This window comes from Orycteropus afer, unplaced genomic scaffold (assembly GCF_000298275.1).
Source record: "Orycteropus afer afer isolate SDZICR_OR568_19922 unplaced genomic scaffold, OryAfe1.0 scaffold00358, whole genome shotgun sequence".
NCBI classification, from domain to species: Eukaryota; Metazoa; Chordata; class Mammalia; order Tubulidentata; family Orycteropodidae; genus Orycteropus; species Orycteropus afer.
Window position 1 is genome coordinate 650,228 of NW_006921945.1, and position 13,158 is coordinate 663,385.

Here is a 13,158-nt window from a genome sequence, read left to right on the forward strand (position 1 = left end):
CCAGCTCACGCTGGCTAAGCTGTGTTATCACCTCTGTCTGCCCAGTCCCCGCTGGTGTTCATTGCACCGCCCAGACTCAGAAGAGAAGGAGAGGGGTTCATTCACAGGCCCCGGGAGCACCCCACACCACGTCACGTCCTTGAGAGCACCAGGCCCTGGCGGCTCCAATCCGCCTCCCCGTTAGTGCTCTCTGCTCTCACGTCTCACCTCACCCACCTCCCTACTGGCGACCCTTTCGGTCACACCCTCATTACTCGTCCTTCCTGGGTCCTCTTTTTCCGTCACAGTGGCCCAGGGAAGACCCGATTCTGGGCCAGTCCTGCTGGCAGGTTTCTGTACTTCTCCACCCAACCCATTAGAGGCAACCCCCCTGTGGGGTTCTGAGAGGACAAAATCACCCAGAGGAGCGTGGTGGCACCTACGTTCCTGGCCTCTGGTCCTCACTGCTCCCTGACAACGTGCTCCCCACCTGCCTTCATCTTTCTTTGATCCCCCGGTGAGCACCACCACCCCACGCTCTGAAGACCACTCTGCCCCCCACACTGTAAGGGGGTCAGGTACACAGTGAGCCCATCCTTCACCTTCACGTTCACACGTCTCTCCACTGGGCCTTCCCTCACATCCCTGCCTCATCCAAGCGGAGGGTCCCAGGCCCTCCCACCGGCCCGTGGAGCTCGCCAGCTCACCCATCCTGAACCTCCCCGCTTCCTCTTCTTGTCTTTTGCCTCAGGACATCTCTCCGATGACGCGAACCCACCCCCCACACACCCCCGGGTTCCTCCTAGCCTTTGCCGTTTCTCTCCCTTCCACTCAGCATCAGGCACCCGGAAGGAGGCCCTTCCCTGCTGCCACCATGTCCTGGTCTCCCGTTTACTCCCTAACCCTCTTCAGTATGGCCCCTGCCCCTCCACTCCGGAAGTGACCAGCGAGCTTGGCAGCCGAACCCAACGGACACTCTCCCATTGCCACTTGGACTCTTTCTGTCCAACATGCCATCTCCCATGGGCCTCGGGGCAGGAAGTCCCTCCTGGATTTTCTCAGGGCTTCTCAGCCGTGGCTTCGAGAGCCTTCAAGGCCTGCAGTCATCAGCACTGTCCCTGCCACATCTTCTCCCCACGTCTTCTCCCGGAAGCCCCGTCCTGACCCACAGTTCCAACACCAGCCCTGTTCCGTGGCCTCTAAAGCTGCTCCTTGGGCCCAGACCTCTGCCAACTCAGACCCAAACCACAGCCGTGTCTCCACCTCTCTGCATCCCAGGTATTTCAGACCCAGCATGTGCCAAACAGAAAATCCATCTCTCTCCACAAATGTGACCTCACTCTAGTGGCATCGATGCTAAGGGGAAATCTCGTCCTTCAAAGCAGAAACCCGGGATCCGCACTCTTCCTCAACTTTGCAGGCTTCCACCTTCACCCACACTCACTGTCAACACTCACTATCCACACTCACTGCTCCCTCCTTGGCCACTTCTCACTGGCTGTTTAACAGCCTTCCACCTGAGGCCCTCGCCTTTGGTGTGTTGCTGTGTGCCATGGAGTCCATTCTGACTCACAGTGACCCCACAGGACAGAGTAGAACTGCTGCCCTCAGTTCCCAAGGCTGTAATCTTTATGGAAGTGACAGCCCCACCTTGTTCCCATGGAACGAATGGTGGGTTCCAACTGCTCACCTGGTCCACTTGAACCACCAGGGCTCCTGGCCTTTGGCCCACCCACGTCCAACCCCATGTGCACACGGGGGCCAAACAACTTCTCTCAAGTGCAGACCAGACTGTGTCACTTCCTGCTAAGACTCCTCTCAACTCCCCAGAACTCTGAAGGATACAGGTCAGATTCCACATCCCAACCCTGCCATCTGCCCCAACCTGAGTGAGGGCCATGTCACCCAACTGGGCCTGGACATACCTTGCCCCCCCCCCATCCAGAATGTCCTTTACCGAACGAAGCCCTGTAGGTACCCTGAGGAGCCCTGGTGGCACAGTGGTCAAGTGCTCAGCTGCTAACTGAAAGGCTGGCGGTGTGAACCCACCAGCCACTCCAAGGTAGAAAGACCTGGAGATCTGCCCCCGTGGAGATTACAGCCTGGAAGACCCCAGGGGCAGCTGTGCTCTGTCTGTCGGCACAACAGGAGTCAGAATCGATTCAACCACAGTGCTTTGGTTTCATGCACCCGGGTCCTGCACGAGTGCTCTTTCCTGGGAAGACTGCCAACGGTGATGAGACGCAGACCTGACCCTCTCTGGCACTTGCCCCTCTCTGGCCCAGCTCAGTCTCCCCGTGTGTCTCAGGACATTGCCAGACTGCAGACTAACTGTGCCTTCCTGCTGGCACGTGAGAACTCCTGCAGGGCAGGACACACAGCCTGTGTGACTCTGCGGCCCACACACAGAGCAGGGCTTGTCTGCGGAATGAATGGTGCAAAGATTCACGATCTCCCAGATGCCCCAACCACAAGATGGCATCCTCTGCTTCTTCCCAACACCCCAACTGCACAGCCAGTGAAACCTCACCCCTGCACAGTATGATGATGCATCTACTCTGACACCCTGCCTGGGGGCCACGCTCAGCAAGGCCTTGCCTTCAAGCTTATTATAACCATCACAGAGATTTCCCACCACGTTAGGGCCTTTACTTTTTCTTAATCTAATTCTTTACTCCAATTGGAGTTTATTTCGGAAGGGAAGGGCCTACATCTGCCCAGTGTTCTGCAGCGAACACGTTAATTGTATAATTAGAAAACACTCCATACTCTGAACATTGACATTGGAATCAAGCTCCTAACTACATTCAAATTCCATCTGCCGGTTTTCAGAGTGGCCGGTCACACTGGGAACAGGCTGCCTTGATTTGCATTAAAGCGGAAGACGGTGCTTAGTCTGTGCTGAGGATGCTTTCTGACTTGTGTTCTTGTTCACACAGGTCAAGCTCTTCTCTTTGCCAACATTTTTGACTATCTGTCTATGACACCACTGTCACTAAGATGAAACACTCTGCACCGTCCAAGTAACTGCCACTGGCCACGTCTGGCTAATACCCAAAACCTACAGAGATGACACACAAGCCCGGAGAGTATGCACATGCATCTGTCATTCACGTCCAGGCCCCCACACAGGCACACAGCCAATTAACGAGACACAGGTCACGCTGTCAAGGTATGCCTGACGAGTGGCAGTCAGCCAGCAGGCCAAGGGTGCACTAGTTAAAAGGACAGTGATTGTGGCTTTGATCAGGAGGGAAGGAGCTGGTAGACTAGGGGTGGTCACTTATCAAACCAGGAAAGCTCCGTGTGTGTCTAAGCAAATCTGCTTCATTTCAGTGGTGGGTGTGTCCCGCATACACACATCAGAGCGACAACTATACATGCTTACCTTAAGAGTGCTGAAAAAGTGGGCTGCTTTGGTTTTGAGAGGCCCAAGATACCAGTACCTGAGAGGGAGCAAAAGGAGAGTGAGATTAGAATGAGGAAGGGGCTGTCGATGTGACAGGCGTCATTCATGACAGAGGACACGTTAGCCCTGCACCACCACAGCAGGGGCTTCTCAGGAGGCCGGGCACCAGGCCAGGCATAGAAGGATGACCCAGAAAACTCTGCCTCTGCATTTCAATGACGCCAAACAGTATCCAGCTTGACAGACGAGAGATCCCTGCAATCCATAAGCCTACGTAATCAGAGACCCCATGGTCTAAACCCACAAGCACCACTGTGGTATACACCTCTGTGGTGGTTAAGTCTGTGTGTCAACTTGGCTGGGCCTGGCTGAGGGGCTGGGCAGCTGGATATAGTATTCCCATGATGAGACTGGTAATCACCTCCATGGTGGAATCTGTATGAGCAGCTGCGTAGCTGCCTTAGGGCTGTGGTCTGAGTCCCGCAGATAAGGAGAAGGCTTAGGGAACAGTCTCTAGCTTACTGCACACTTGGACCCTGGATGTAGCCGTGGTGTTGTTCAGCAGCCTGCTGTGCTCTGCTGACCTTGGGACTTTCAATGGACTTGAATGAATGGCCTGCCATGTGGTTTGGTAACATGGGGATGTGCCTTTTCACCTGTCAACCTTGGGCTTATTAGCCTCAGCAGCCAGCAGCTGTGTGAGTGAAGAAACGCCTCTCGCTTTGGTGGGCCGGGAGCAGGAGGCAGAGCTGAAGCCCAAGGCTGAAGGGCTCTCACCCAGCTCCTAGCCTGGCACTTTGAACTCACACTTAAAGCCTCTAAAGAGAGGAGAACAAACTCCTGTTTCTTCCCGCCATCCCATTTGTGGTATATTCCTGACAGAGTGGCACTAGGGAACCAGAACATCCTCCTACCATCGATGTGGCCAAGGACGCATTTGAGAGAGCAATGACTGGAGAAGGACAAAGGCACAGGGGGATGCAGATGGTGGCATGTGATGGGCTCCATGCTAAGTGGCCGGTTTTACACACCAACTTCACACACAGACTAAAAATGTAGAAATCACCATACCCTCCCACCACTCATGCCATGCAGTTTTCAAACGGCAGATGTTGAACCTGAGAACCAAAATGGACTACTGCAGACTTCTAAGTCCGACTTAACAGCACCCACCAACAACCAACACAAACATCCTGAGACAAAGAGGAAGCTGGAATTAGAAAGGAGGCACACAGCAGACTGCGCCCCCCAGCTCCACGCTCCCTATTTCATTCTGATCACCATGCATTTACTTAGCACCTGTGTTTTTAGTGTGTAAAATCCCTGCCTTTGAAGGCTTATGAATTGAGACAGACGCAAAAAAGTGACAGAAAGCAGTAAGTGACTGTATGAGACATGGTTAAACCGAGAACTGTCTGTTGGTAAGGAGCCAAGAAGAGACAAGACTCACGACAGCCTTGTCCCAGAGCAGCTGTGCCTGTCCCGTGATTGGCACAAGGGTCAGGGCAGCATGGGGCTCAGAAACATGGGCAGAGTTAGATACCTGCAGCAGGAAGGAAGTCATTCTAGGCCAGATGAACAGCAGAGGGAGGGGACGTGGTGAGAGTAAGAGCCACAGCAAGAGGCAGATACGTGAAAGCAAAGCCAGACTGGGGTGACGAGAGGGAGATGGACCCTGAAGGCAGGAGGGACCAGATGACCTGTGCAATGGGCAAAGCAGGGCCCTTCAAATCCCCACTCAGGTCACTACTGTGGTGCAGCATCAGACACCATCTGAGGCCCTGGGGGTCAACAAGAATCAGGAGCAGCACAAAGGTGGCTCCTATGAGGCGGAGGTCACACACACGCACCTCCACCCTCCAATGTTCCCACCACTCTGACACCAGCCGTCCCTCTCGCAGAATTGTCCTCTTGGGGTTCGATAATCTGTTGCAATGGCCACACAGCACTCATGAACCACACTCACAGTTAAGTGGTGTATTAGGGAGTAACAGGCTACATCTCAGAATCAGGGCCAACTTGGAAGTAACAAAACCAACTTGGGATCAGGATCAGGACGCAAGGTGTGGGAGGCTCCCTGATAGAGCAAGCACATCACTCCTTTATCAGGTGCTGGGAAGCTTCTGGCCAGGACAGCTCCAGCAGGCCTCTCAGCCATGTATGTCCACTCTTGGGCATGCAGGCCCCCTCTCAGCCACGCAGCCTCTCTGCCTTTGGTGTCCCCACTGTTGGCCTCTGCACTGCTGACTGACCCAGCTCACAGCCACTGCAGCAGCCTGCTCCGTGCTCTCAGCTGTTTTCCTAGCAGCAGCTTTCCACCATCACTGCTGACCCTGCCACTAGGCCCATTCTGGGCTCGTCTCAGTGTTACAGCCCTTGGCCTGTGTGACAGCCCTTGGCCGGGGACACAGCTCTTTGAGGTTCCTTACCTCCTCTCCTCTCTGCTGCTTCTCTCTTCTTCCTTATAAAAACCTCTGTGGGGCTGGCTACTTATAGAAGCAAACTTTTCAATTTCAAGGCATGGCCCTCCCAGCAGGACCACAAACTGACCAATCCCCTCAATGGACCATATACCACTCAGCTTGCATAGTAAACTAACCAATCACCGCACAGTATATAAAACAGACCAATCATAGGACAGACTGTAGCCCAGGGCTTGACAGAAAGTATCAAACCATCAAGCTGTTTACAGTTTACCCAGAAATGTCAATCAACCTGGACAGAAGTAATAAACCCTCTGGGGTATAAAACTAGGGCAAAGGTAACTCGGGGCTTCCTCCCTCCTCCCCTTCCATGGAGTCGGACCCAAATCATAGTGACCCCTCCTTGGGTTTCTGAGGCAGTATCACTACAGAAGTAGATTGTCCAAACTTCCTTCCCAGGACTCAGGGCTTAGGGGAAAAAAGCCGTTTTTTTAAAAGAACAAAGGCAAAAGGCCACATTAAAGGAACTCTTTTCACCACATCATCGGATGGGTTTTGTTTTTAAGCCAAGGTCTTTACAGTTTATTCTTTTACTAATTAGCCAGTTAGAAAAACCTCTCTCTACTGGGACACGTTCTAGATTGGCAGCAGTTCTTTTCAGCCCTCCAACAGCAAGTGTCATATTATACTTACAGTGGTCCCACGGCCACTCCTCACACCCTCACTGTTTCTCCCAGAGGTACTCGATGGTACTACGTAACAACCACCGGGACGTTAAAATTCATCGTTCAGAAATTAATCAAAATACTGGGAAGTCTGTCAAAACCCACAGGACTGCGCAACACAGAAAGTGAGTTCTCATGCAAACTATGGACCTCGGTTACCAATATCAATGTTGGTTCACCAGTTGAACCAATGTGCCCCAGGAGTCCCAGATGGCAATAACTGGAGAGACCACAGTGCCAGGGAGGGGTGTACAGGAGCTCCGTGCTGTCTGCACAGTTCTTCTCTAAACCTGAAACTGTTCTACCAACTAAACCCTGTTAGAAACACAAATACTGAAAACTACGTGAGCCATTTCTACCGGGGCTGAGAGGTGGCTGTGCCAACTGGCTGATGGAGACACTTTGGAACACCATTCACTGGCACCACCATTGTTTCCAGGGGAAGCCAAGCAGTTCCTCCTGGTCAGCTGCTGGGATCTGTGACTACAGATGAAACACGTGGGGATTTGTGAGTTCAAGATAATCACAGCACACGTCCAGAGAAGACGACGTGAGACGTGTAGAACTCAGCGTGCAACACACACAGTCATCTCTCTCTCTAACGTTCCGCTGCCACAGGTCTCATCAGGGGGAGGATAAAGTGACACAAGTGAGAGGATGCTGGAACAAGGATGCCGGGCAGCCTGTGAGGAGACAGGGCTCCTTGGAGTGTAATTCAGTCATAATTCATCCCTCCTGTCCTAAGGAAGCCTCTGCCTACCAACAGGACAGGACACGCCATGCTCCACGTCCACAGCTCCATGTTACACACCAACAGGACGGGACACGCCATGTTCCCAGTCCACAACTCCATCCTACACACCAACAGGTCAGGACATGCCACACTACACATCCATAGCTTCATCCTACAAACCAACAGGACAGGACATGCCACACAGAACGTCCAGAGCTCCGTCCTACACACCAACATGACAGGACACACTCCAGTCCAAGTCCACAGCTCCACCTTACACAGCAACAGGACGGGACACGCCACGCTCCACATCCACAGCTCCACCTTACACACCAACCCGACAGGACACACTCCAGTCCAAGTCCACAGATCCATTTTACACACCAATAGGATAGGACATGCCAACCTCCACGTCCACAGCTCCATCCTACACACCAAATTCTTCCAAAACAAGCCCACTCCCACAGGAAGCCTATGATGGCCGCCCATCTTCTCCTGTACAGCTGTCTCTTCCTCCTCATGATGGAGCCAGGCACCATCTCTTCCTTCTCTACTAGGGCAGCCATGTCTTTATAGCTGAACCTCCAGGAAGCACCCCTACAGAAGTCTCACTGGGACTGTAAAGGCTTTGAGCAGTGGCTACACCTTGCCCTCAGTGCCTAGTGAGGCAGGCTGTAGGGTGACAACAGCCAGCGATCCCTTTGGGCTCACCCATGCCTGACCTCTCAACGTGGTGTCTATAAAGAGAGACACACTCTTCTCTTCTCTAGCTACCAACAAGGTAACACTGGGGACACAGGAACCTTTCCCAGCCCTCCTGCGCGTAGAAGATAAACTTCTACCTGATGACTCTGATGGCATCATCCCCTGTAGCTGTAGCCCAGCCTTCGGGCCCACCATGTTTCCTCCCACCAGACTACTGCATGTCAAAACCTCCGAGACAGGGGCAGAACAAGAAAGAGGATTTACTTGCTGACTTTGACACCGGCATCCCGGAAGGACCCCCATCGAAGGCCGGTCACTGCGAACACGGGCTGCTCCTTTTCCCCCTGCAAGGTGAGGACACTGAGTTTAGATGAACGGCCACCACCCCAGCGAGCACGCATGGCCTACTTCCCATCAAGCCAACATTCTGAAAAGGACGTGCAGCCCTTAAAGGCACCGGTGGTGTGTGGCTCAGCAGGAGCGCCTGCACGGGCCGCACGGCACAGCGGGCCTCACACACCTGCTGTGGGGCAGGAGCATGGCCGCTGCAAGTTCCTGCCCCACAACAACCCCCCTCCAAGTATAAGTGATACCCGTGCCGGATCCAGACTAGGGCAGCCGCAGGCGCTGAAGACCAACAGGCACCGTGTACCGCTACCCACTAAGGAGAGGCAGCAAGCAGCCGCCAGACACAGCTCAACAGGCTTCACTGGAGAGGGCAGGGCCAGCCCCCTGCTCCCAGGACAGGCAGAGGACAAGGGACTAAGGAGAAGCGGTCTGCTGAGTCTTTGCTCGTACTCCCTGAGAGAACAGGGACGGGAGCCTCCCCAAAGTCCACTGCCACTCATGTGAGGGGTTTCTACAACCACCCCCAGTGGGTCTGCCCTTCTGCTCTCTGACCTGGTCCACAGCGAAGGGAGCCAGAGTGCTGGCAGAGCAGAGGAGGTGCTGCGAGGAAGCCTGAACCAGGCCTGGCACAGCAAGGGCATGCCGGGGGCCTGGGCCCAACGACTTAACAAAAGAGACTCCTGGGCACTTCTGGCCCAGGGATGCCATGAAGGGCACCTGGGAATGAGAAGACAGCCACCTCCACATTACAGTGCTCTGAACAAGGCACACTGCCCAGACGGACATGTTACAAGGCTCATTCAGGCTTCTGTGGAGCCTTGTCCTGACGATGAGGCACATGAGGGATTCCTTAGTGTTGCTGTTGTTAGGTGCCACCGAGTCAGTTTCCACTCACAGCGGCCTCACGTACAACAGAACAAACACCGCCTGCCCCTGCGCCAGCCTCCCAACACTTGCTGGGCTTGCATCCATTGTTGCAGCCGCCACGTCAATCCACCTCGAGGGCCTTCCGCTTTTTCACTGACCCTCTACTGAACCAAGCATGATCTCTTCAATCTTTTCTCCATTTACAGTGATGTTGCTTATTGGTCCAGTTATGAGGATTTGTGTTTTCTTTATGTTGAGGTACAATCCATACTGAAGACTGTAGTCTTTGATCTTCATCAGTGCAAAAGGGACATGGAGGTGGCATCTTCTGACCCCCTCTAACTTCACAAGAGGAAGACAGATTCACCATCAGCAGCCCAAGGCTTATTCCTGTGAGGCCAGACATGCCACCACCCTCCAGCCTTTTACCAATTCTGACACCAGTCATCCCTCCCACGGCACTCACTACTTCTCTGCTAGGTTCGATAATGTGTTGCAATGGCCACACAGAACTCACAGACAATACTCATGATTATGGGCTTTATTAGGGAAGTAACAGGCTACAATTCAGGTTCTGGAAATCCCTCAAGATACAATTCTTCAATCAGGACAGTCTCCCCTCTGCTGTGCCCCCAGACATGCCTCTCTGACCCTTGGCCTCTCGGCCTGGCTTCTGCCCTCTCAGGTAAGGGGTACAAAGCTCTTTTAGCTCTGCCCATAGCTACATCTACCCCACTCCACCAGCAAGACTCCTGCCCAAAGGCATTCAGCGTTCTCGCTCTGTGGGCTGGAAAGCCCAATGCTCTGTCCCGAGCCTCTTGGGTTTCTCAGCTGGGTCTCTGCTGGGTCATCTCTGCCAGTCTCTGTCCAGTGCAGGGATCTCAGGTCCAAAGACATAGTCTGCTTCACCTCTAGCTCTTCTCTCTTGATGGCAGTGAGAGCCCCATTTTTGCCTCTAGGCCAAAAAAACCAAATTCACAGACGTCGAGTCAGATCCGACTCATAGCGACCCCTCCTTGGGTTTCCAAGGTGGTATCACTACAGAAGTACATTGCCCAATTTTCCTTCTGAGGAGTGGCTGGTGAATTTGAATCGCCAGCCTTCTGGTTAGCAGTCAAGTGCCTTAGGCACTACAGGCTCATTTTAAGCCTGGCAGAGTGACAAAAACTAGCCAATCCCAACATCAGAATTCTACACACCTTATTTGCATGGTCCTATCCAGTAATCTGGTGGGAGTTACAGACTTTGGCCAGAAAAGCCACACCAAGTAATCACTGTACCACAATCAGTAAGTGCTTCGAGTCATCTCACTTTCAGCAAGCAAGGTTGTGTCATCTGCACATCATAGGTTGTAAATGAGTCTTCCCCTAATCCTCATGCCACGTTCCTCTTCATACAGTCCAGCTGTTCGGATTGTCTGCTCAGCATACAGTTGGAATAAGTATGGTGAAAGGATACAACCCGGCCACACACCCTTCCCAAATACAGACCAGGCAGTATCCCCTTGTTCTGTTTGAATGAGAGCCTCTTGGTCTATGTACAGGTTCCTCAAGAACACAATTAAGTGCTCTAGAACTCCCATTCTTCTCAATGTTGTCCATAATTTGTTATAATCCACACAGTTGAATGCCTTTGAATAGTCAGTAAAGCACAGATAAACATCTTTCTGGTATTTTTGCTTACACCCAACACCCATCTGACATAGCTATAATATCCCTCATTCCACAGCCTCTTCTGAATCAGGCTTGCATTTCTGACTATTCCATGTCTATGTAATCTGCAACCGTTACTGAATTATTTTCAACAAAATTTTACTAGCATATGATATTAAAAGATATTGTCCAGTAATTGCTACACTCAGTTGACTCACCTTTCTTTGGAATGAGCACAAATTTCTTGGCATAAATGAATGAGCACTTCCAATATTGCAACCATTTGTTCAAAGATCTCAATGAGTATTCCTTCAGCTCCTGGAGCCTTGCTTTTGGTCAATGCCTTCAGTGTAGCTTGGACTTCTTCCTTCAGTGCCATCAGTTCCAGATTATATGCTACCATTGGTTTCTGATCATATGCTACCATTGGTTTCTGATCATATGCTACCATTGGTTCCTGATCATATGCTACCATTGGTTTCTGATCATATGCTACCATTGGTTTCTGATCATATGCTACCTCCTGAGATGGTGGAACATCGACTAGTTATTGTTGGTACAGTGACTCTATGTATTCCTTCCATCTTCTGTTGATGCTTCCTGCGTCATTCAGTATTTTGCCCATAAAATCCTTCAATATTTCAACTTGTTGTTGTTGTTACATGCCGTCGAGTCAAACCCGACTCATAGCGACCCCTCCTTGGGTTTCCGAGGCAGTATCACTACGGAAGTAGGATTGCCCAACCTTCCCTCAGTTCTTTCACGCCAAGCATGTTCTTCCCTTTTGATTTTCCAACTCCATGTCTTTGCACATTTCATTATAATACATTGCTCTGTCTTCTCAAGCTGCCCTTTGAAATCTTCTGTTCTGCTATCTCCCTTCATCATTTCTTCCATTCGCTTTAGGTACTCTCTGTTCAAGAGTAAGTTTCAGAGTCTCTCTGACATTTGTTTTGGTCTTTTCTTCCTTTCTTGTCTTTTTAATGACCTTTTACTTTCTTCATGTATGATGTTCTTCACAACATGTCTGGTTTTCTGTCATTGGTGTTCATTGCATCAAATCTACTATTCTTCAGTCTCTAAATTCATGTGGGATACTCTTAAGGTTGTATCTCTGGCTCTTGTGAACTTGTTTCAATTTTCTGGAACTTCAGTGGGGTAACTGCCTGTTCCACAGTCGGCCCCCAGCCTTGTTCTCACTGATGACATTAAGTTTCTCCATTGTCTCTTTCCACAGAGGGACTTGATCTGACTCCTTTGTATTCCATCTGACGGGGTCCAAGTGTATAGTCACTGTTTTGTTTTTAAAAATGGTTATCTGTAACGAATAAGTTGTTGGTCTTGCAAAATTCTATCATGCGATCTCTGGCATCATTTCCATCACCAAGGCCATATTTTCTAACTACCCATGCTTCTTCTTTGTTTCCCACTTTTGCATTCCAATCATCAGTAATTATTAACGCATCCTGATTGTATGTTTAGTCGGTTTCAGACTGCAGGAGTTGGAAAAATCTTCCATTTCTTCATCTTTGACTTTAGTGGTTAGTGTGTAAATTGAATAATAGTCATATTAACTGGTCTTCCTTGAAGGCGTATTTACTTCAGGACAGCTCTTGAAATGTTCCTTTTTACAATGAATGTGAGGTCATTCCTCTTTAATGTGTCATTCCTGGCATAGTAGACTATATGATTGCTGAATTCCAAATAGCCAGTACCAGTCCATTTCAGCTCACCAATGCCCAGGATATCAATCATCATGTATTCCATTTCATTCTTGACAACTTCCAATTTTCCTAAATTTACACGTTGTACTTTCCACATTCCAATTATTAATGGATGCCTGCAGCTGTTTCTTCCCATTTTGAGTTGGGCCACGTTGTTGTTGTTGTTGAGTGCTGTCGAGTCAGCTCTGGCTCCTAGCGACACTATGGACAACCCAACAGAATACTTCCTGGTCTTGTGCCATGCCCACAATTCTTGCTATGTGTGCATGAAGTTCTCCAATCAGAGATCAGGCAGTGTCTCACTGCTATTCATAAGGTTCAGTGGCTGACTTTTTCAGAAGCAGACGGCCCCTCCTTCTTCCCATTCCGTCTCAGTCTGAAAGCTCTGCTGCAATCGTTCCACATTGGCTGACCCTGCTGATACCTAAAATACTGGGGACACGGCTTCCAGCCTCACAACAACACATCAGCAGCCGCAGCATGACCCACTGACAGACAGGCGGTCCAGTCAAGACTTCCTAAAGGAGCTACTGTGGAGAAGCACCCGCCGACTGACACTGCATCTGACCCTGCTGAACGCAATCACACACCCA

The 13,158-nt window shown here is 51.1% G+C and overlaps 1 protein-coding gene across 1 annotated transcript in view; it reads right to left on the reverse strand.

Moving 5' to 3' along the window:
- The window catches only part of AGK (acylglycerol kinase), a 100,304-nt gene that overhangs the window by 21,976 nt on the left and 65,170 nt on the right, over positions 1-13,158 (reverse strand). The window contains exons 9-10 of the mRNA XM_007952781.1: positions 8,239-8,318; positions 3,368-3,425 (exon numbers count right to left, since the gene is read on the reverse strand). Of these exons, the coding sequence (XP_007950972.1) occupies positions 3,368-3,425; positions 8,239-8,318 (138 nt within the window). The remainder of the gene's footprint in view (positions 1-3,367; positions 3,426-8,238; positions 8,319-13,158) is intronic.